This window comes from Hippoglossus hippoglossus, chromosome 12, assembly GCF_009819705.1.
Source record: "Hippoglossus hippoglossus isolate fHipHip1 chromosome 12, fHipHip1.pri, whole genome shotgun sequence".
NCBI classification, from domain to species: domain Eukaryota; kingdom Metazoa; phylum Chordata; class Actinopteri; order Pleuronectiformes; family Pleuronectidae; genus Hippoglossus; species Hippoglossus hippoglossus.
Genome location: NC_047162.1, coordinates 3,752,789 through 3,775,740, shown reverse-complemented (window position 1 = coordinate 3,775,740; position 22,952 = coordinate 3,752,789). Strand labels below are relative to the sequence as shown.

Sequence of the window (22,952 nt, the reverse complement as noted above, 5' to 3'; positions counted from 1 at the left end):
TACTTTAGGCGCTGTTTATTTTTGACTGTAGTAAATTGTATAACCTTTAGTTGTTACAAAAATAGGGTCTGGCTTTTAATACCTTACATTTATGGATATACAGGGCTTAAAACACATCTGAATTCTTAGAATAAAAACACAAGACATGTTATGCACGTCACTGAAGTCTTAAGCCAATCAGAGCAGCGTTGTGACGTCACAGAGGCGGCCCCAAGGTGCTGCAGCTGGCAGAGAACATCAGTCTGAAAATCCTACCCAGCATGCACTGTGTTAGGACCAGCATGCATCACGTTAACACAGCAAGTCGAACGCACCTAATGACATAGGATTCTGATAAGATTAGTGTTAAGGATATAAATCTCATAATAAATTGTGTTCCTAACTGTTATCAAATTATTTTTGTGATGTTTTCAAGCGACAAAATGTGCATCGAGTTGTTTAAAATGTGTTTTAGTTTTTTTTTCAAACACTTTTTATTCGTCCCACTTTATCAAACATTATTGATAATGTGGGACAACATGCTTTGAGTAATCTGGGACAGCCACTGAAGTTCTCTAAATGGGGGATATATGCATTTAGGGACTTGTTGAAGTAAAAAAGATAAACTAAAAAGATGTAGCACAAGATCTGCAGTTGTCAGACAGGAGTTAATGGTAAATACAGTCTATCCCGGTCTGTTTAAACTGATAACTAGCACATAATCAGTTAGTTCTCTAGGACAGAGATGATCCAAAAAGCACAGAGGAGTGTCTGCCCTGTGGTCTGGTTTCACCAAACATGTGGAGAAGACAATAGAGTGATCAATGATGATGGTCTCTCACCTGCTAGGACTATTCGTTCCCTGAGTAGCCCCAATAGAAGGACGAATTACTGAATGAATAATCTGTTATTGTTGCTTACTGTTGATTGAATTTTAGTTTATTTAAAACAATTTTTTTAACCTAATACAAGTGTCCCAGATTACCAAGAAACCTGTCCCAGATGATCAAATCTTTTTGGCCCTAGTAAATATGTTGGAGAGGAAGATCTTCCAATGTCAGTCCCTCAAAGTGAAGGCAACCATTTGCGTCAGGTCACAAAGTTCAGGCTCACCGGCAGACAGCTTCAGGCTCAAAGTAGCGCGAGTGGCGTCCATCGATGACTATAATCTCATGGTGCTTGTCCAGATAACACTCGACGCCAGACTCCGGCGTCCGTGCGATGTTGCATCTGAACCCGGCGCGGTCGCAGGCCCACCAGAAGGCATCGCTTTGGCTGTCCTCCTTGGCGAACACCAGCAGGACCTGAGGAGACAGAAGGGAAGGGACGCCTGGGTCAGAGAGGGATGCTCATAGAATATCTACTGTATGTGAGTATGTCTACACGACATTTACACTTCAGACAGGACATTCTCCAGAGCTGCAGACCTCAGCTGTAATAATCAGCACTGAGTGGTACCAAGGTTACTGGCATTGATGAGGCTGAATACATGACTGTTAAACCTTTTCAATAACTTTGATAATAAAGTTTTCAAAGATTTATTATGTGGCTGTTCTGCCAGACTGCTCAGCATGTAGGGACAAGAACCCTATGGAGTCTGAGGTCATTTTAAAATACGAGACTCGTATAATGTCTGCTGGCATCAGCTGCAGCACCACTGCATGAACTATATGGAGGAACAATATGTCCAATATAGTGAACAGAGTCACATTGTTTAAAAAAGTCCCATCAATTTGTTATATTAAAATCTATAAAATAATCTATTTATGACGTTTCAAAACTATTCAAAGGATTTTTTTTAAGTAACTTGTCTCCTAACATTTCAAATTGAGGGAAATTTGAATAATTTCATTCAGGGTGCTGTATGGTTATTGTAAAGGGCGTGTGCATTATGGAATAAAAGCATTTCAAGGAGTGTTTGGTTGGTGCTGATTGGTTTGGTCAGACTTCCTGCAATGATTTTCATCTTGAAACAATACTTAACCTAAAACAATAAAACACCCTTTTTTAAAGATGGTAAAATAATCTTTAAACAGGTCAGAGTCAGCAGTGGTGGCACATTTTGTTGTGTCAATATCAATGTCAGTGAGTGATGAGTCGTTCTCTGAGTGCCATAACACCTCTTAGGAGATTTGATGATTACGTTGTATTGTTCATTACTGTGAGTGTGTTAATCTCTTTGCTTGTTTTCCCTGTGCACATGCACAGGTCGCCGCTCTGTCTTTTGCTCAGTGCATGCTGGGATAGACTCAAGCCTCCTCACTGATCCTGAATAGGGGTATTTAAGCAGGATGGATGGTAAAGCTGAACAGACAGCATCATGTTAACTTCATGTCAGTACCCTCCCCTGAGCTGAGTGTTTCAAAATGAATTCTGTATTTCACACCAGCAGACATGAAGCCTGCAGAGCTCGTGTTTTTGATCCCACACTGTGTTTTGACCATGAGCACACCAGCCACCTTTGGTACAGTGGTGAGGAAATACAAGACTGCAAGAGACACATACAGTAGACACCCACACACACACACACACACACACACACACACACACACACACACACACACACACACACACACACACAGGCAGCTGGGCTGCAGCCAGAACCAACAGTACTTAGCTCTGCCTCGCAGCAGCATCACCTACTGACTCCCTCAAAGGACAACAAAGGATAGAGTGACAGACGGAGAGAGAGAGAGAGAGAGAGAGAGAGAGAGAGAGAGAGAGAGAGAGAGAGAGAGAGAGAGAGAGAGAGAGAGAGGAAAAGATAATGAAAGAGTGGCAGGAAAAAAAAGAGAGCCAAAGTCATGACTCCCCATTTCTGCAAAGGTTTTTAAAAATCAGGAAGAGCAGTGTGGTATTGAGCCATGAAGTCCTTCACACCTGGAGATGAGGCTGACAGAAAGATGAATATGGAAAAAAAACTGGTGAGAATGGCAGGAGGAGAAGAAGAAGAAGAAGAAGAAGAAGAAGAAGAAGAAGAAGAAGAAGAAGAAGAAGAAGAAGGGGAGGAGGAGGAGGAGGAGGAGGAGGAGGAGGAGGAGGAGGAGGATAGAGGGAGAAAATGAGCTAGCATTGGTGAGTGCCTGTGAAAGGTCCACAGTCTTTGATCCCGTGCTGGCTAGTGTAACCACGGCGCTGCTTTGTGTAACCATGGTGCTAGCATGTGAAATTCCACACACAGAGGACCCAGTCGACCCTGGGACGACGCCGACCGCACACGTCTCCGACCCGCCACCCAAATATGTCACCAGCAACAAGCCTGGTAGGAGGCGCCGTTGGTCTTAATACCCCATCATATGTACAGTACACCCGGTCAAACACAGACACATGGCTGCACTCCATCATGTCTGTTGTGGAATCACACACACACACACACACACCCATCTTTGTTTAATTAAAGGTGAGTTCATTGTACACATATGAACTTATGTTTGCACAATTACCCGGTTAGAGCATCCTTATAATAACAACACATTTTAATATATTTAATTACACAAACGACAGTCACTTCTTGGCGTCATGATTTAAAAACAGCACACAGTTGCTTGGCGTTCCGTTGGCACAGCGGATTACGCCTGACTTCTGCTGCGAGCTGACTCACATTTTCAAAGTTCAGAGGTTAATCCGCCATGTTTGCACACCCAGGCCAGATGCCATCTGACGCTGGGAGAATCCCGAGCGCAGAGAGGTGTAATTGAGCTAACTAGCTCTGAGCGCTTTATCTGTGTGGGAGTGTAACACAGTCTGAGCCAGTCACAGATAGTAAAGATAGTGCATGAAGGTCGAGGAGGCCTTTCAGTTTTTTCTATATTTTACTTCATGAAAGTCAAAGCAGCCAAACATGATAAAGTCAGCACAGGTAACAGTGTGACAGAGAGCAGGGTCTTTTTCCCCACAGATATTTTAATGTGATGCTCCCATAACAAAATGAGTTTTTTGTGTTAATTATAAAATGTTAACTCAATATCAGCTTAGCTTTTTTCCCTAAGTCGAGCTGAAACTATTGGGTTTATTAATTAGCTGACTCAGCAGCATTTCTGAGTCTTTCTTTTAACGGAAATAAACACACTCACACACCCTCACTCACTCATACTTCCCAGAAGGGTGTTTGCTGGGTTTCTTAATCGTTGTTGGATGAAACAGTAGTTGAATGTGCAAAATGATCCACTCAGGACCAATTTGTCCAACATTCTGTCAGTGTGTTAGATATGGATGAAAATAAATCATTCCCCTTTTTGCCAGGAACCTCCTGCAACCTCTCACGGACCCTTGGGGGTCCCCGCACCCCATTTGGAGAACTCCTGCACTAGTTCATGAAATGAAAGATTCAAATAGAAAGAGATTGTCAGATAAATTTAATGAAAATATTTATCCGTTGCAGTACGTGGACCTTAACTTCAGATTATATTGTCGCATCAGTAAAGTACATCTTTGGTTCACTCAACCCTCAATGAATTTGAGACATTTGTACAGTTTAAAAATAAAGTTTAAAATCTACGTGTCTTCAAAAACGCAAGGGGAAAAAACCCATAACACATTTAAGTTTGGTCTCATCAATGATAAAAAAAATTACTATCAACCAATTAAGATTGTTTGCCAAAAATGTTTTGTTGATCTATTCGATTGATTCACAAAAGGTTTCAACAATTTCTTATTCTTCATCATTAATTTGTTCATGTCCTGGCATCCTGCAGGGAAACAACAACGCGTATACAAAAAACAATAAAGCAGAATGACAAAAGTTGTCGTTTTCAACAAGATTTATGGACACTGCAGGAACGTGCATGGGAAATATACAACATGTGTGCTGCTCTAAGACATTAATCATTAGATAAGCTGCAGGAGGGAGGTATCTGGAAGAGGTTGAAGCTCTCCAGGGCTGTGAGGCAGTTAACAGTAAATGTCAAGGAAAACTCACAATATATAACTCTCTCCCGCAGAGCATTTTATCTCGTTCTTTTCATCTCCCCGTTCCTGTGGAAGGAGCGAAGGAGGAGAGGGTCAGGTTGGGTCGTGGATCTAGAAGAAGTGTGCTGCTCTGGGAGAGCAGTTTAAGGGTTTTATGGGGCATGAGACGAGGTCTTGAGACGGCTTTTTAATAAAGCCCCTGGTCCCTTCACCTGCCTGCTGCCAGAGATCCCTGGTGAGATGTTATTTGCAGTGAATAAGGAGGACGAGGAGGTAATAGAGCAGGATACTGTAGCTCAGTATGAACATGAGTGGCATGCCTGGCCTCTCACATCACTGCACTGGAGTGGGAACTGAGCTGAACTCAGACACTGCTGGAAATCGGTCAAACCAGCGCAGCTCAACCCGCAGCAAATGAAATCAAAGCGATAAACAAGCACCTAATAAAGTAGCTGATTCCTGACGTAGGAGCAGCCAGAACAGAGGAATGCTTTGCGGTACCTGCACCTCAACCAGCTGGTAACCTGACAGCAGCTCTTGCTTTCTCTGTTACATAAGGGCAAATCTGAACTAGAACATCCTAATCCCTGACCAGAGAAGGATGAGCACAGACAATCCCTGAGTCAACTCCGCCTCACCTTGCAATATTCCCCCCCGAGTTCTAGACGGGCCACATGAGCACAGCGGGGCTGACACCGGAGGGCGACTGCCAGGTCTGTCTGTCAGGCAGCCTGAGGCCAACCCTCAACCTTCACACACATTCAGCATCCTCCCACAACCATGACCGCTCTACACAATTAATGAAAGCTCATGCATACAGGTCGTACACCATCCATCCAACCATCCATCCATCCAGCCATACATACCTACATACATATAATTCATCTTTATACATTTTCAAATCAACTAAAACAAACTATAGGAGATATTGTTTAAAGCATAGACTCATTGTTTTAAAGAAGGGGTTATGCATGAAAAACAGGACTAACTCACTAACTCAATAACAATATCACATAAACTTTTTAATACATTTTGTACAAAACAAGGGACACCCCCACCTCCATCACTTACACTGAGATCTCTAAATGGCCAGTGTGAACAGGAGGAAAGATTATAGCGAGCAAAACCTGTTTCCTCATGAGCATCAGAGCGTTTAAAGGTTATGAAAACAAGTTCCAACGTTCAGCCTGCTGTATTTACCACTAACAAGATAGGGTCACTGGTTTCCAAGTAGAAAAAAAACTGAAAAGATCCCAGTGCGACCTGAACATAGCACTAGTATACAAATCTTGGTGATTGGTGATTACTTCCTATTCTCAATGGCATGCTACAGATAGACAAGTTATAGATAACTGGAGCTTGTGATGTGAGTAGCTTCACCAGGTTGTACTCATTGCTTCTTTTAACATGTTATATGTTCAGGGGAAATGTTTTTCATCCACTTGTTGCTACTTTGATTCATCTTTTTCATTTCAGACAATGCAGAAAGGAACACAAAACTGCAAGAATGGAACTCAGTAGAGCACAAACCTCCGCTAAAGCTCAACAGTCCTTTTAAATTCAATCAAACTGCACCATCGATTCACACACTCTTAGATATCAGTCAAGTAAATACGGTCTTTCATGAACATCCATGAGTTATCTCTGGGAAAACAGTGAAAATGTTGAAAAACACCCTCTCTCATGATCCAGATATACACCAAATGTAATTGGTTCTTCCTGGGCTCATAACGCCTCCTTCTACCAAGTTTTGTGGAAATCTGTTCAGTTATTTTTGTGTAATCTTGTTACAAATAAACAAATGGACCAGAGTCAAAACATAACCGCCTTGGTGGAGATAAGAAATCTGAGCAAGGTTGACAATAATGAAAATAATCATTTCAACTGAGAATTATAACACAGGTTAGCTCCAAGATTTGATTAAACATGTAAAAACCTTTCTAAATGCTATTTTCTAACCAGCATTTGAAATATTTCGTTATCACATGTTCTTCTGTTCTACAAGTAAAATGAAGTGTTCATTTTTTGCATCAACTGCTATTCAAAACCTAATCTGTTCACATCAGACATCCCATAAAACACAGGCGGTGAATAAAATGATTGCAGAGTCTCTTACCTGAATTGGCTCTTGGGTCAGTCTCATCGGTCCCACACATTCCTCTGTAGCTGAAACCTGCAGGCGACAGATGAGGATGTGTGAGTAACTGTCACAATCCCAACACATAAAACACACACACTCACAAAACAACAACAAAACAACAACCTGTGAACATTTCTTACCATTTTGCCATCGATGTCCAGGAGCATATTGACATATTGCTTTCCCTGTCCCTGTCGCACTTCACCACATTTAACCTTCTTCCTCACCTCCTACTTTAAGTTTTAAGGCTTCACAGAGCAACAGGACACTTCTTCCTCTCATGAGCCAGATGTCAGGAGTAAAACGAGACAGTAATATCCATCAAAACAATAAAAATCCGTGCATATGGTTTCTGTACTGCAGATTTTGTGATCGCATCACTGCAGACATGGGTAGTTACATATGGTATTAGCGCCCAGAATGGAGCTTCCCACTGCAAACCCTCTTTAGAAGGTATTAGCAGCCAGGCACAGATTGAAGTCACAGGTTTACTTGCGTAATCCTACTGTAGGAGCATCCAACACTGTGCTGTGTAGATATATATGTGTGTGTGTGTGTGTGTGTGTGTGTGTTTGCAGCTTCACCAGGCGTCTTAACCACATATGTCATTCTGGTGTGAATCAGCAACTCGGCAACATGTACCACCTTTGAGCATATGCATGCACACACATGCTTACACCACACTGTGAATCACACATGAATCAGCTGTGTTACCAGAACATGTTGTATCATCAGCTTTGCATCATGCCGGGGTATTAGCCATCAGTTATGTAATTTGTTTGTTTTTTTAAACAAATACTGTGTTGAGTGGTGAATCACTTTACTCATCGAAAGGGTTTCGTTGCATGTTTTTCCAGGTAAAATATTCATAGAACACACACTCATAACACATCCAGAGGGGAATCCTGCAGATTAAGGTGTCTCTGCAGCAGAAGAGAAATATCTGTGAGGTATTCACATAGAGAGATGAGTAAAAGACCGGGAGGGGGATTTCAGTTCATTCTACTGCTAATGCACAAACACCCCTCAGCAATAGAGAAGTTGTATGACTACAGCTGTGAGGTACACAGGAGCTGGTGACTGGAGCACTCATCATTACAGTCGTATTTGTCAGTGGTAATTAGGCTTAAAGGTGGACGGTCAACACCAACCACCGTCGAACCGCTCACGTCATCAAGTACCTTTGGGAGCTACACAATAAACCTCAAGAGGCTAATTTGGGGTTTCAAGCATGTCGCTTCAAGTATGAACAAACTCGTACAGCAGTATCTACCGACTAATTCCCCAAACATCTGTCGATATGTGAAAAAAACGTATCACGTGAACCGTTCATCTTATCAGCCTCACACTTGGCATGTGTATTACTTAATGCCCAGGTCACTCAGTAAACTTTGTTTGTATAGGACCTTTTCAAAACACAGTCACAAGGTGCGTTACAAGTCAAATGTTAGGTCTGCGGGCCGAGTTGAATTTTCCTCTATAACCTTAGATAAAGTACAGCAGTGATCGGCATCATGGCCACAACATTCATAGAATCACTTCCTCTTTAGCAGGTTGTCTTCAAAGTAAAAGCACAACATTTGTTTTGTGGCTTTAATGCATTGTATTCAGTGGAATTACAGAGCTTTTATTTTGTTGTGAACTTGGGTCTGAAGATTGTGTTGCTTGCTTAACAGACCTCTGTAATGGCAGAAAAATAACAGCATTCAGTAAATGAAAAATATTGATTGAAAATGATCCAGGTAGGATGAACACAAAGTTTTCAAACTTCACTCTGCAACCTTAGATTGTTTATAAAATGCTCTGCACACAGACAATAAAAAGTGACAATATACTGCTTTTGTAAACTTCATTTCCATCAACCCTCTGCATATCTGTTAACCTGCCTGTTTGCAGTGTTTTTCTCAACTCACCTCTGGAAAATGTGCAATAACTTTTACATTCACATTGCTGACAGTGAAAGTTGTCACCACATTTGCATCCTCGAGTGTTACACTGCACCTTTGAATCTATATCGTAGTTTTTTTTTGCGATGTATTGAATTTGACTTTTTTTACAGAAAGCTCTTTTTTTTTTATTTAACTATTGCACTGCTGAGCTGACCGGTTTCTTCTCGTCCAACCCCTTTCATTGTACTGTTGAGCCTGGGTTAACTTGCACATGACAAATAAAAACAGCATTGTAACCTTTTGAAGAGGACTCACTAATGACAAGGAATAATTCTCAAGTAGCTCCGGAGAATTAACACACAGGACAAGAGAACAGCTCATTCCAAACAGGCAGATGCAAAGTGAACATTGTTGGTTATAAAACACATCCTTAGGTTTTATTCAGTTGAATCCTCAAAAACTGAATCATCAGGACTGCCTGAGTGACTATGAATTGACAGTGACAGAAAATTGTCTGTTTCCATAGTAATAAGCTGATTGAGAACATAAATGTCCATGACCTTTATAGGGCATAATGTGCCCAGTAACACTTTGCGTCTTATTTCCTGTGCAGAGATTCTTTTTTTGTCAGCAAATCCAAATCAAACACAGGCCTGCCTGAATTTCTTACTGACATAAACAAAATGAATCATGTGGACACAGCCAGCGCCGCTGAAGCGCGACAGTAACCGTTATCAGGAAGTAGGTGTGGGAAGGCCGTCTGTGGTGTTTATATGCTGTTAATGCAAACAAAACACTTCCTGGAGCTGCTTCACACGAACAATTCCCAAATGTAAACAAGGATCATGTCTTTTACTGTAAAACAGCTTAAAAAAGGTGGTCAGTGACTTATCGGATGATCATTTGGAGACTGTCCTCCAAAAAGAAAACCAGCAAATACTGTGTTTATGTTCAGCTGACAAAGCCCTCTAAGGGCTGTATGAAGGATGTAGTGAGACGTTGTTATATCAGGGTGTTTGGGTCAGTTAGGGTTGGAATAAAAAAATAAAAAAAACATAACTACATACTTTAACCTCAACAAAGTAATTTTTGTACCTAAACCAAACAGTAAGTATAATCAGAAACAGCTTTTACTTCACCCGCTATGTAGTAGCAGGCAGGTGTATTGTAATTGGTGGCGTTTGTCTGTCCGTCAAAGTGATAACTCAGGTAGATTTAATCCAATTCACAGTAAATTTGGTAAATTGGTTGAGAGGTAGGACCTGCCCTTTTTAAATCAGCCAAAGGTCAAAGTCACAGCATGGGGACATTTTAGCCTAATGCTAATGCTTGGGAAATACACACATAGCACACATACATACTTCAAATAGTCTTAAATTTTGATAAATACAAACACATATGATATTAAAAGCTACAGCACACACTATGAAATAAATATTGGATGCTCACCATGTGTCTTACAATCATTAACAATCATTTTTGTTGACTTAAGATCATTTTCAAATTATAATAATATCGTAATTTTGTCAATCAGTACAATTTGCTGTTAATTGCGAGGTCAGAGAAATGAGGTAAATCAAGTAAGATGCGGCCCGAGGGAGCTGCAGACACATCAAGTCAGTCAGAAAGATGAGGAGCGTCTGGTGGGTCAGACCTGAGGCACTGGATCCTCTTCGAGTGTCAGTGAGAACAGTTAAAAAGCACAGTCCAAATATTTCTGTGTCCTTGAGGGTTGGCTTCGTGAGAGTAAATGAGCAATCTTGTTTTACTTCAGAACACAGCTAGATGTAAAACAGAGCAGGAAGGTAAAGCGGTAGTAACGTGGACATGGTGAGAGATCCGTCAGTGGAGTTAGCAGATGACGGAGGAAGTGTTGGTGGTGGCCGACAAAATCCTTACGGAAAGACAGGAAGGGGAAGGAAGTGAAGGAGGATACAGGATGGAGTAAACAGACAAGGGCCTTGGAGAGGTAAGGTGAGTGGTCGCAGGAAGATGGATGGATGAGGAGAAGAATGAGAAAGTCTGAGATTCTGCACTTGATCAACAAGGATTCAGAAAAGGAAGGAAAGACAGAAGAGAAGTCAGAGATGTTCAGAGAGTGTTTTGGAGGAAAAAACTAGTTTTCTCTGATTATAAAGACACATCATTTAAAACACACTAGGAAGCTCAGAGAGGTGGGCAAGCAATAAAATATAGATAATAACCAAATATCTTCAACTGGTGATCCTTGGTCCAACTACACCAACACCTTCATATCACCACTACTTAATATGAGGGGTGCAAACAGAATGTATACTGTTGCCATTGAGTTCGCTATGACCTCATTGCTCAGATTTTTAAGAAACATTTTTGTACATAGTTTGTCACCATTAATATTAGGCTGAATTAGCTTTTAGCTGTCCCTGTTAGCAATAAACTCATGGATAAACACACAAGCAGAATGCAGTAGATACCTCCGCCAAGGCCCAACAGTCCCCTTACATTCAATAAAGCTGCACCAAGCTACATACACTGCAGCCGTTTTCCGACATGAACACAGGAGGATGTCCATACAAATGGCTCCAGCCTTTCTCCGGAGTTTGTCTTTCACACATGAACAATGCAGCCGGAGATTCCCCACTCGTTCACAACAACACAGAAATCTGTAGATGGTTCAGGTGAGGAGTGGTGCAGCAGACAGAGGCAGGATAGGACATAATAATTCTGCTGCAGAGATTTTGTTTGCAGCACATCGACACCGGCGTCAGCTGTTATCACCTAAAACTCTCGAGACATCTTCGTCTGTATTTTCTACGTGTATGGCATCACTTTTTCATCTCGAGATATTTGTTTTCTTTTTGTTTGTTTTTTTTCATTTTTGCATCAACGTCATCAACACGCCCACTTGCTTGCGGTGAATCCTCCGGAGGATCTCCTGCAGTGTTCTCATATGGGCTCATTCGGACATTAGAGGAACTCCAGCGAATGCCCCTAGCCTCTACGACATTTCTCACATACAGCTCCTCCAAAGAATGTCAGATTTTATGAAGTTCAGTGCATGTCTGAAAGCAGCTTTACAGCAATCACTTCCCGATATATGCCAGATTTTTTCCCACAGAAATCCTTTTGATTCATTCTGTAGGAAATCAAGTGAAAATATCAAAAAAACACCCTTTCTGTCGAAGAAGGTGACAAGAAAAATTCCTGAATCAGACAATGACAGGATTACTTTGATACTGAAGAAAACTTAAAAATATCAGGATTCTCAAGTTGTTGTGTTCTCCTCTGCGGCATCTAAGCCGATTTTGGGCGTGTTTCAGACCGGACTGAGCTGTGTGTCTGTTGACAGTGAGGGTGAGAGGGCCAAATCAGTGGAGGGCCAAACTCTTATAAATAACGTTTGTTTTTAAGCATGCGCCTGTCCCTTTCACCCAAGTCAGAACATCTCTCCCTCTGCGCTCCATCATCCACCGCAAACCAAAGGCTCCCCACACTGTTTGAAAACCTCAGACGTAGATCTTCATTTAAGTGCAAACTTGCTACAGCTTTTCTTGCCGAGTCTTCCTCTTTTCAGCTTATTCTATTGTTTTGGTCCGTTTTTGTGAAGCACTTTGGAATGTTAGCTTTGAATGGTTCTGTATAAATAAACCCTTACTTACTTACTTACTGGGGCCCAGGTACATCATATCATCACATACACTGTACGGACATTGTTAGGACACAGAGTAAACATTGCTCCATTTCATTGCACATATAACTGTGCGGTTTGTTCTTCAGAGGGCAATAAAGCTAACAAAGTTACGGTATGTTTAACGTATTCTTTTGAAGGTGTACTCACATTTTACAATGACTGCCGATTATAAAGATGAGAAGTCGGTTTACATCATGGCTGGAGAACAGAAAGAGCTGTTTACACTTGCCGGCCAACGTCTAATCATTTTGAGTAAGTGACAGAGGGGGGGGGGATGCACTTCTCATCGAGACTTGACCTTGTGCTTCTTTCTTTGAAACTCTGCAGACTGACACATTGTGACGTTATGGAGGCCCTTCAGAGCCGAGCTAAATCTTCTCCTGATCCTGTGCATTATGGCACCTTCATCTGTTTCTGAGCCGACCAGTCAAACGTTACTTGACAGTTGATGTATTGCGGACAATGCCAGATAAATACCAGGCAGTTGGCTTTCATCGTATTATATTACTCATCATCGCGGGCCTTGGTGTTTACGTGAATCGCAGTCCTTGCAACAAGGCCTCCGCTTATCTGCAGTGCACGCGGCCTTCTGTAGTGCCTCCATGGACTTGAGGTCAGCTTCAGTCTGCACACTGCGCTACACTTATCATCTTTCTTATCCTTTGGACACGATAAGCTCTCACTGATCAACTGATATTTTGACGTGGGCACACTTTGTCATGTGAGCAGGCTACTTGAGTGCAACCTTCGGATTTGATGATCATGCTCCCAATAATAGCACATCGCAGAGGATATTACCGGACAAAGCTAATGGAACAGAAGCTGTGGTAAAAATCCTCTTTCTTGTGATACTTGTTTTGAATTGGCTCTAGAAAATGGTTCGAGAGTCTAACACTTTTTCTTTTATTAGATGATGTGCAGGTTTTGTATTTAGCCTGGTAACCAATCAAAACTGATTGACCTTTCTCTGCTCCATGGTCCTCCAACATTAAGAGCAATAAACCAACTGAGCAGAAAATATTGAACGATATTAAAGCCTAATCCGATACAATTGAAGTAACCGGCGACTTATACTTTAGATGTAATAAAACAACAGAAAAAAGAGAAAATGCCTCCATACTGCTCGTGTGATGTCATCCAAGTGTCCGCAAGCCCCGACATTCATATTCGACTCGAAGCAGATTTGGCTCCAACAAACTTTACCCCAGTTTACTCCTAAAGTGTTTTGTGGACTGAAAAACTTCACCCACCCCTCCATTGACATAGTGGTGAGTAGATAATGAATGATTTTAACATTTTTTCGGTGAACTATCCCTTTACCCTAAACAGTGATCCATCAGTGTTGGCACTTCACAGTCAGTCAGAACACAAATATCCACTGGAGGTTTGTCGAGTGACATGGGTCTTGGTTTGGCCATGTTGGTCAGTCAGTCCACCACTTTGTTCTAAATGTAATTCTAAGAAATTGAAATGGCATTAATAGAGGTCGTACCGAATTATTCTCTGAGAAATCTCCAAAAATGTTCAAATGTGCAAAATCTTGCAATGTTAAAGAAAGTAAAAAAAACTTTATGAATCCGTCCCCTGATCCAAAACAGCAATAGAATGTAATGGAATTTGTCCCTGACCCATACGGCATCCTTCCACCAAGTTTTGTGGCAGTCCATTCAGTCGATTTTGCTGCTGATACAAACAAACGCAGACAAAAACATAACCCTCCTTATAATAACGATAGGGAAAAAAAATACACTGGAAAGTCTAATTTGCCCAAAGTTGTGAATATCTGTGTTTTAAGAGCTGCAGAAAAGTGATGACATGTCTGGTTAATTCTATTCATTTTGCCCAAGATATATAAGGAAAGACTGGCGTGGAAAATGAGAGTGAGTAGAATTCCCCAGAATTCTGCAGCATCTGAATGAGGCTCAAGGCTGACATTTCAATCCAGACTTTATATACTGAACCAATCAGATTTTCTACTTTCAAAATCCAATCCACAATTTGCAAAAATCTCTTATGCTCAGGTGCCACAATCTCTGATACGATGCCCTTTATTCGGTAGCACATTTGAAAACTAGAAAGTAAAGCACATGGAAGCATGAAACATTCAAATTCATTCTGTGCTCCAATGAGAAGAGAAAACACACATCTACGGGAACCTCTCTGCATGTAAACAGTTTCCTGACATCCAAACTATGTTCCACTTCACGGCCTGCATGACATTCCCGCTCTCACACACCCCCTCTTCCATCCAGGCTCAGACTACATCCGCAGTCGGTCGGCTAAATCTCAATACACCGTTTAAAACAACGTGCATCTCTCTCTGATCAAGATCTCTGTCCACACTGCAACATGTCTCCTGTCCCATTACAAACTCTGCTGCTCTCCCTCACCCACTTACTTAGTGTCGGCGTGCACTCCAACTCAAAGTGGTCTCATTTACCTGATCATTGATTTCTTTTGTCAGGCAAAGAGAGAAATAATGGTGATTGAACTGCAGCTCAAATGTTTAGTGGTGACTACTATTACTGGTATTTGCTGAGTTTGTGTTGTTGATCAAATCATTATTTTATGATCGTGATATTGCAAGAAAACCACAAATTGAATTTCTGAAATGGTAAATGGGTTTTATTTATAGAGCAGCTTTTCTAGTCTTGATGAACCACTGAGTACAGTTTTGCCATTTAGCCATTCACACACACATTCATACAGTGCATCTATGTGCGGCACATTCTCTGTCACACATCACTCACACACTGCCGGCACAGCCATCAGGGGTAATTTGGGGTTCAGTATCTTGCCCAAGGACATGCAGAATGGGCTTTTCTTTGGGCTGGTTAAACTTTCTGTGCAGGCACAACAGATAAAAGCACGAAGTGATCCGTTCAACCAGCTCCTCTATAGCTGCTTATTTTCTTTTTCTAGGATTCTCTTTCATTTGATAACTCCTACTGATGATTTTGAAGGTATAAGGTAAATGAATAGCTGATAAAAACAAGGTATAAAATATGATGGCAAATATCTACTTATCTGTTTTTCAACACTGACAATTAAAATGATGCTCACGGAGCAGAAACAAGACGTCTTTCTCACATTACAGCTTTGGTGGATTATACTGTACATAGGTGTCTGAGCAGAGACATGTCAAGTGAAAAATAGGACCAAGATGTCCCATAATGCACCATCCATACATTTATCATGGTGCCATTCACGTTGTATGTTTACACAACTCAATAGTGATGTAACTGTACAGTGCAGAGAATTATATGCATGTTTATAGCCTATACTGCTCTGGCCTTGTTTTTTGAGACAACACAGAGGATAGGGGCGCTGCGTACACTCACTTACAGTCACATGATTGCAATGTGTCAACCACAATTAAAACCTGGACAGTTATGCATCCCGGACTCAGGGATTTAAGATCAGAGCATCTGTTTTTTTTGTCTTGACGAGTTTGTCATTGAAATCGCGTACATTGTCACCTGCGTACTGTTTGTGTTATGATTCTATTTCTAGTCTCAATTATGTATTTCAGTTTGCAAATATAGACATATTAAGAATAGTTCCTGTACAGTCAAGTTAGCAGGTTAGAAGGACTGTGTTCCTTAGATTGGTTTGGTGAGGTGTTGATGTCTTTCACTGCTCTGATCAAAGAACCTGTTGTTCCTGGAACTTTTGTACGTCTGACAGAGAGCTGCTTGCCGCGATGCTGAGAAACTGCTCTTCTCTGTATATTCTTATAAGTCAGTGACTGTGTGAGAGGCCCTGGGGGGATCGCTGTACAGGCCACCAGCATCAGCTCCTCCACATGTGACTCTTCACACCCCGGCCGTACTGACCAGAGGGGTAAACAAATGACTTGTGCACATAAACATGCACACTCACACCCACGCACACACACATGGGAGTGTGATCAACACCATGGCAGATTATCAAGACCCTGCAGGGAAAGGCAGATTCTTTTAATAATAAATGGTATCATTGATCCTCGCTCAGTCCCCAGAGACAGAGGGGAACTGAGGGAGAGCAGAGGAACAGCTGACCAACTTACAAACACACACACATCCACACACACACATTTTGTGTCTCCTTAAACTCATGACACAAATCTATAAAAGGTATATTCAAATGCTGGACCCGTTTGGACTACTAAATATTTTCATTCAGTCCAGTCCAGCGCATACTGTGCCAGTTTTCCTCCATATTAAGACAAGGCAAGTGTGTAAAAATGTATAAATAGTGAGAATGAAATAGCAATGAACTCGTAGAGACTCTTTAAAGACTCAGAATTACATTAGTTCAACTAAATAACTGATCAACAAACATCAAATAACAGCAGCTTTTAAACCACAGGTCCAAAAAGTTTAGTTTACCCAAATCAAATGCTGCAAAAAAAGCTTCTTATTCGCAAATGTATTTTTTGCTTTGTAAAGTTGTCCATCCAGGCCTGAATGGGTTAATGTATTCTGAGGCTCTGATGACACGATCATCTGCTGCACTACTTCTTACCAAAACACAGCCATATCCTCTGGGGTTCGATCATAAATATAAGGAAGTATCTGTTCACATGCTCCCTCATGAGAGGGATCCATCAGCAGGGAAAAAAGCACACAATTAATATGATAAGACGTGTACACAACTCCACAAGTTTAAAGACTTCCCAGAGCACTGAGTGAGAACTGCTACAGGACTGTGCCTAACTCAGCTTGAACTCTGATGTTTAACAACCAATTATATGTATTAACTTAATGAAAATCTTCTTATTACTTATTTATTTGATGTATCTTGTTTGGAGTATTTCCCATGTTAGATGTGATCAACTTATACATGACAACGAGTGTACACGTTTTTTCTGAAGTTTTCCCTTTCGAGAAGATAGTACGCGTGTCATCACAAACTTTGTGTGAAAAGAAAAACCTTAACATGTGGTTTAAAGCTCCAGAAAAGGAAGTAAGTGAACTGTGAGTTGCTTTTTCTTCAAACAAGTAGATTTCAGCTTTAAAGTTCATGAATCCAAGTTTGAAGTCATCTACCACTATGGATATAGTGAGCTGTTAACTTAACTAACTTCATTATTACTTCTTTCATGGCTTAATGACTTAGATTAATAAGGTTGTTACCTACACTGTCTCCCAGTCTGAAGTTAACAATATCTCTCTGTTTGTCAAGTTGTAACTTTAAAGCAATCTTAAGAGTAAAAACTCTTCTTTCTTATCATTTTTCAACGGTATAATAGCAGCACTATGAGCCGTGAACAGTCCCTTGAATGCAATTCTATGGTTTCACGTCGTAAAACCACAGATGAGACTTTGTCTCTTGGCACTTTGACGCACACTTTCTTTGCTCCTTTGCTTAAGAACTAACCAATTGGATGCACATTTTTGCTCATTTGACAGAGTATTCTGTTTCTGGGAACCTTCGCCCAGGGCCGCAGGGCCTGCGCTTAAAGATGATAAACAATGGTCTGGCAACAAACTTTCTTCTTTATATGACACAGAGTCTGGACTGTGCTGCGTCCTGAGAGAGAAATGTAAAGAAGGGATTTCTGGGGGGACAACTTGTCCTTCTACGGTGCATGAGGAGGGGAAATGTTCTGAAGGGGTCAAAACTTCAGCAACACTTGTTCTTGTTCTGTATGCAACAAGTCTTGATGGGAACATTACAACATCACTCATTTAGCATTAATCTAACGCTTTATAATGCCCTTGCTACATAGATAGTGTTAATTTTGTGTTCGTTAATGTATTTGCCAGTAACTATGACCCCTCTTGGTCATTCATACATGAGGTTGTGCTATAAACTCATCATGAATGAATATACAGTATAACACAGTTATAATGAGATATGTTAATGAGAGAAATTCAGATTGTTCACAAATACTGTGCATTAATAAACACTTTAAATGACCTTATATCTGCGTACACTGTCACATCATAGAGTGCTATAGAGCTTATGCTTATAGATGCCAAATAAGGGGAATGAGATCCATGCCCTACTGCAGTCATTTTATTAATGAATCCCTGAATCTGACAACCTGTCATGTATCACATGCATGTTTGGCCGATGCATTGAAGCGTGTGCCGGATGGACTGACACAGCCACTGCCATCACAACGGGGTCCCTCTTGCACACTAATGGCTGCAGGTCTAAAGGCATGAATGGGATCAGAGTGAATGAACACCTATGGATGTGGAGCAGCGGGCTCGGGCCTCCACAGGTAACAAACAACCGGACACACAAACAAACACAACGAGGCCTCCTCACGTGCGGCTTCTCCCATTCATGCGGATGATGCTGAGCCCCGCTCCACTTTTACCTTGACGCCGGTGCGGCTGGTCTGCGTCTCGGCCTCGATGCGGATGTGTCCGCCGCTGTTCTCCTTGCGCTCGCGGCACGAGTTGTTGCGCGAGTGGCGGCTCTGGTAGGTGATGACGGAGGGGATGGTCTCGGCCGCATCGGTCTTGATGAAGAGCCCGTGCAGCGTGGCCGCGGTGCCCTGGGAGATGGTGGTGGTCTGGTGCGGCGAGTTGGATTCGTCCGAGTCCCGGCAGTAGATCACCCCGCTCTGAGAGACGTGGATACTGGGAGCGCAGCCCATGCCTCAGCGAGCGACGCGCCTCCGGAGCCGGATCCCTGGTTATCAACACGGACGCCGGGGTACCACCTTCCTGTCGACCGCGGCCGCTGTTGGCTCCGGGCATCGGCTGCGGGCTGGAATCGCTCTCTCCTCCGCACACCTCCGTTTGAGCACATTAATGGAGGGAAACGTGCGGCGCGGGTGATGCTTTAATTCATGCGTCCTCCTCAGCCTCCGCTAGTGTGGGACCGTGGCAGTCGGCATCATATCTAGGACTGAACCGTGTTTCAGGATATAGTCTGGACCCTTCTGTATCAGCCGCATCTATGAAATGACCCGGACTAATGAATGAAATGAACAAATGGACTGAACCACCTGGCTGCTGCTCATCATCATCCTTTGCTTCATATCCGGCTTTGTATCATCCCATGTGACATGCTCGCGTTTCAGGCCTGTAGCAGAGTAATGACATCTCTTCTCCTGTGTCTCTACTTTAGTTGTTCTGCTTGCTGATCATTGGCCACGGTCCATCTCCCTCTCTCTCTCTCTCTCTCTCTCTCTCTCTCTCTCTCTCTCTCTCTCTCTCTCTCTCTCTCTCGCTCTCCACCTCTCTCTCCCTCTCTCTCTCTCTCTCCATCACACTTACATCATATCACTTCTATCTCTCCATCATGACCCTCTGGTCTCCCCAGAGGTCCTTCCCTGACTCCAGAGGCCCCACCATTCTGAATTAGACCCTAATGCCTGTCGAAGTAATGGAGGCTTGATCAAAATCCACTTAGAGCCCGAACCACTTCCCACCCTCTCTTTAAGTGTAGTAGATTTACTGTTATGATCTTATGCGTCTTGAATTTGCCATAAACAGTGCAACCGTCTGTTATGTTGGGGAAGGGTCATAAAGCAATTCAGACTGACCTTTGACATTTGCCCTTTGACAGTGCTGTCAGGGTATATGGGGAAATCATTGACCTAATAAAGATGCCAAGGGCTGCATCTGAGGATAGCTTTTGTTACTGATTGATCCAACGATTATTTTCCCCATTAATCAATCATTTGGTCTATAAAATGTCCGAAAAAAGAACAGTCATCCCAGTTCCAAAGAGTCCAAGCTGACATCTGTGAGTTGCTTGTTTCGTATGACCACTTGTCCGACATGCAAAGTCTCTCACTTTGACTTTACTATGATACATGATGACGAAAAGCAGCAAATCTCTCATCTGAGAAACTGAAAAGCATTTTTCTTTATACAAAATTACCCAAACAATATAACTTGATACTGATTAACTAAACAACTAATTGTTTCCTTTCCAGATGTCTTTTACTGTATGGTACCCCAACTACCTACTAATTCCACAAACATCAGGGAGCTGATCTCCACCATTCATAAAAACACTTCCTGTTTGGCAATTAGTCTTCAAAGTAAAATCACAGCTTTTGTTATGTTGCTGCAATGCTTTACATCAAGCTGAATTAAATAGCTCTTATTTTGACAAGTTGTGAACTGGGGTCTAAAGATTGTGCCGATTGTTTAACAAAGCTCTGAAATAGTCAAGATGCAATGTATGAAAAACTAACAGCAGTCAAGTAAATCACTCAAACTTATATATAAACCACACAAGTGAACAGTAATAAAGCAAATTCAGTTTCATTTAATGAAAAACACCAGACTACAACATTATAGATGCAGATAAACCAGGTAGGATGAACACATCTTAGTTTTTTTCTAACTTCACGCTGCACTATAGACTGTTTATAAAAAGCTCTGCACACAACATCCAGCACGCAAACATCAAAAAGTGACAGTATATTGTAGAACTGTTTGAGGAGGACTCACCAATGACAAGGAATCATTCTGAAGTAGCTCCAGAGCATTAACACAGGCAGGTTTAGAACGGACACTGCACTAGACCTGAAAATGCAGGATTTAACTTATCTATGCTTAAACTTTTTAGGAGCATATGAGCTCGTACAAAAATAAAACACTTTGCATCGTAAAAAACATTTTGTATAATGGGTAAATAAATAGTTTTTTATAAATGGGCCATGAGTATCTGACTTTCTAATAAGCCATCACATCTGCAGTTGTAAATGTAAGAAAGTTGTGAATAAATGGCGGATCTACACCAACCAAATTGATTTCACACACTTTTAACCCAAACACTTTTGGCTCATTGCTTGCTTATTACTCATTATAATGATTTATCAACGATTACTAAACTTAGTAATACGTATAAACCTTTATGCTTTATTAAAAAGTGGTACCTGAATGATTGAATCATTTGAAGCTAATCAATATGTCCTCTGCACATTGCAGGTATGAATTACCAACGGAAAATATGACTTTGAACATAAAGACAGGAAATTAAAGCATGTGTCTTAAACACGATCTTTTTGTTTTATGCCATGACCCAAGTTAGGAGTAGCACTTTTAACACAATATGTACATTTTGGCAGGCCTGGCTGTGGCTGTGATATTCACCAAGCATGTCATGAGTAACACTGAAAAGAAAGGTCCACATCACTTCATAGTTTGGCCATATTTACCACATAACAATACAAGTCTGATATTTTGACTCGCATAGGACAGACGCCTTGGAGCTTAACAGCTGGAAAAGAAGCCCCAACATTTTCTATAACGGATGTACATAGTGAAGGAGGAAAAGGTCACATTAGGAGCCACGTGGTTAAAGGAAAAGTAACTCTTATTATCCTTTAAGAAGTTACTCCAACACTTTTTAATTCTGACATACACGTTCTGTACTTAAGCATATACATTGTCTGCTATACTTATACTCCACCAACTTTTAGAGGGAAAAGCCCTTTTTAGTACACTGCATGGATTTGATAGCTGCAGGGATTAGTTGTAAGTTATTAGTTACTATTAACTTATAAAACATAAGTCATTGTTACAGATGAATCCAACCAACTGTATGTACAATGTTAAAATAGCTCCATCTCTATATCATAAAAATGCTGTGCACACACTCACACATTAGTAATATGAATCCATCAGTGTGATTTATACTAGTATAACACTGACAGGGGCCTTTTTCTGAAGCGAGTACCCTACTTTAAATACTTCAAATACATTTTACAAATAATACTTGTGTATTTGTACATTATGAGTATGAGCTTGAGTATATTATATTATATTTTCTCCAACACCTTGGTTATGCACGAACTATTGTCTGTGTGGTTGTTTATGTCTGAGAGCAGTGTGTACATTAGATATTATATTAACATGCTCAGCACTTATGGTCACCTGTTGAGACTACAGCCCCCTGGTGGCCGGCCTCACACTATCTGGTGCTCAGATGGATTAGCAGCACCCCATTAAACCAGCATTTTCAAGCTAGAATACCCTCATACATGTCAGAGTTCACCACCACAGCTGTTCAGTTATCACCACATCATTCTATAGGCTTTATTTATAGGCCACCGCACCCATCTTAGCCGGCAGGCTGGTAAACTACACATACAGAGTTTACTGCTGTCAATAACTCTTTAAGTTGTTTTTGTCATATAAAAAGTAAAGCCTACACTCACTTAGTTGCGGCGAACAAGTCCTTTTCCCCCCTAAAGTTTTGACATTTATCTCAGATAAATGAGCTATTTACGGATAGGATATAGGTAGGATATAGCATGAATATATATACATATATACCGTATATACACACATCTAATCACAATCAGTTTTATTTTATTGTAATTTATTTGTTTGTGTACTAAAATTTGTGACCTATAATAGAGATTAGTTTCTCTCTATGTATATTAACTTAAGGATTCATAACA

At 41.3% G+C, this 22,952-nt stretch overlaps 1 protein-coding gene across 1 annotated transcript in view; it reads right to left on the bottom strand.

Moving 5' to 3' along the window:
• Positions 1-19,686, bottom strand: part of pde8b (phosphodiesterase 8B) — a 41,332-nt gene extending 21,646 nt beyond the window's left edge. Inside the window, exons 1-3 of the mRNA XM_034602382.1 lie at positions 18,900-19,686; positions 7,004-7,060; positions 1,093-1,283 (exon numbers count right to left, since the gene is read on the bottom strand). Of these exons, the coding sequence (XP_034458273.1) occupies positions 1,093-1,283; positions 7,004-7,060; positions 18,900-19,181 (530 nt within the window). The 5' untranslated portion in view covers positions 19,182-19,686. The remainder of the gene's footprint in view (positions 1-1,092; positions 1,284-7,003; positions 7,061-18,899) is intronic.
• Between the last annotated feature and the right edge of the window lie 3,266 nt (positions 19,687-22,952).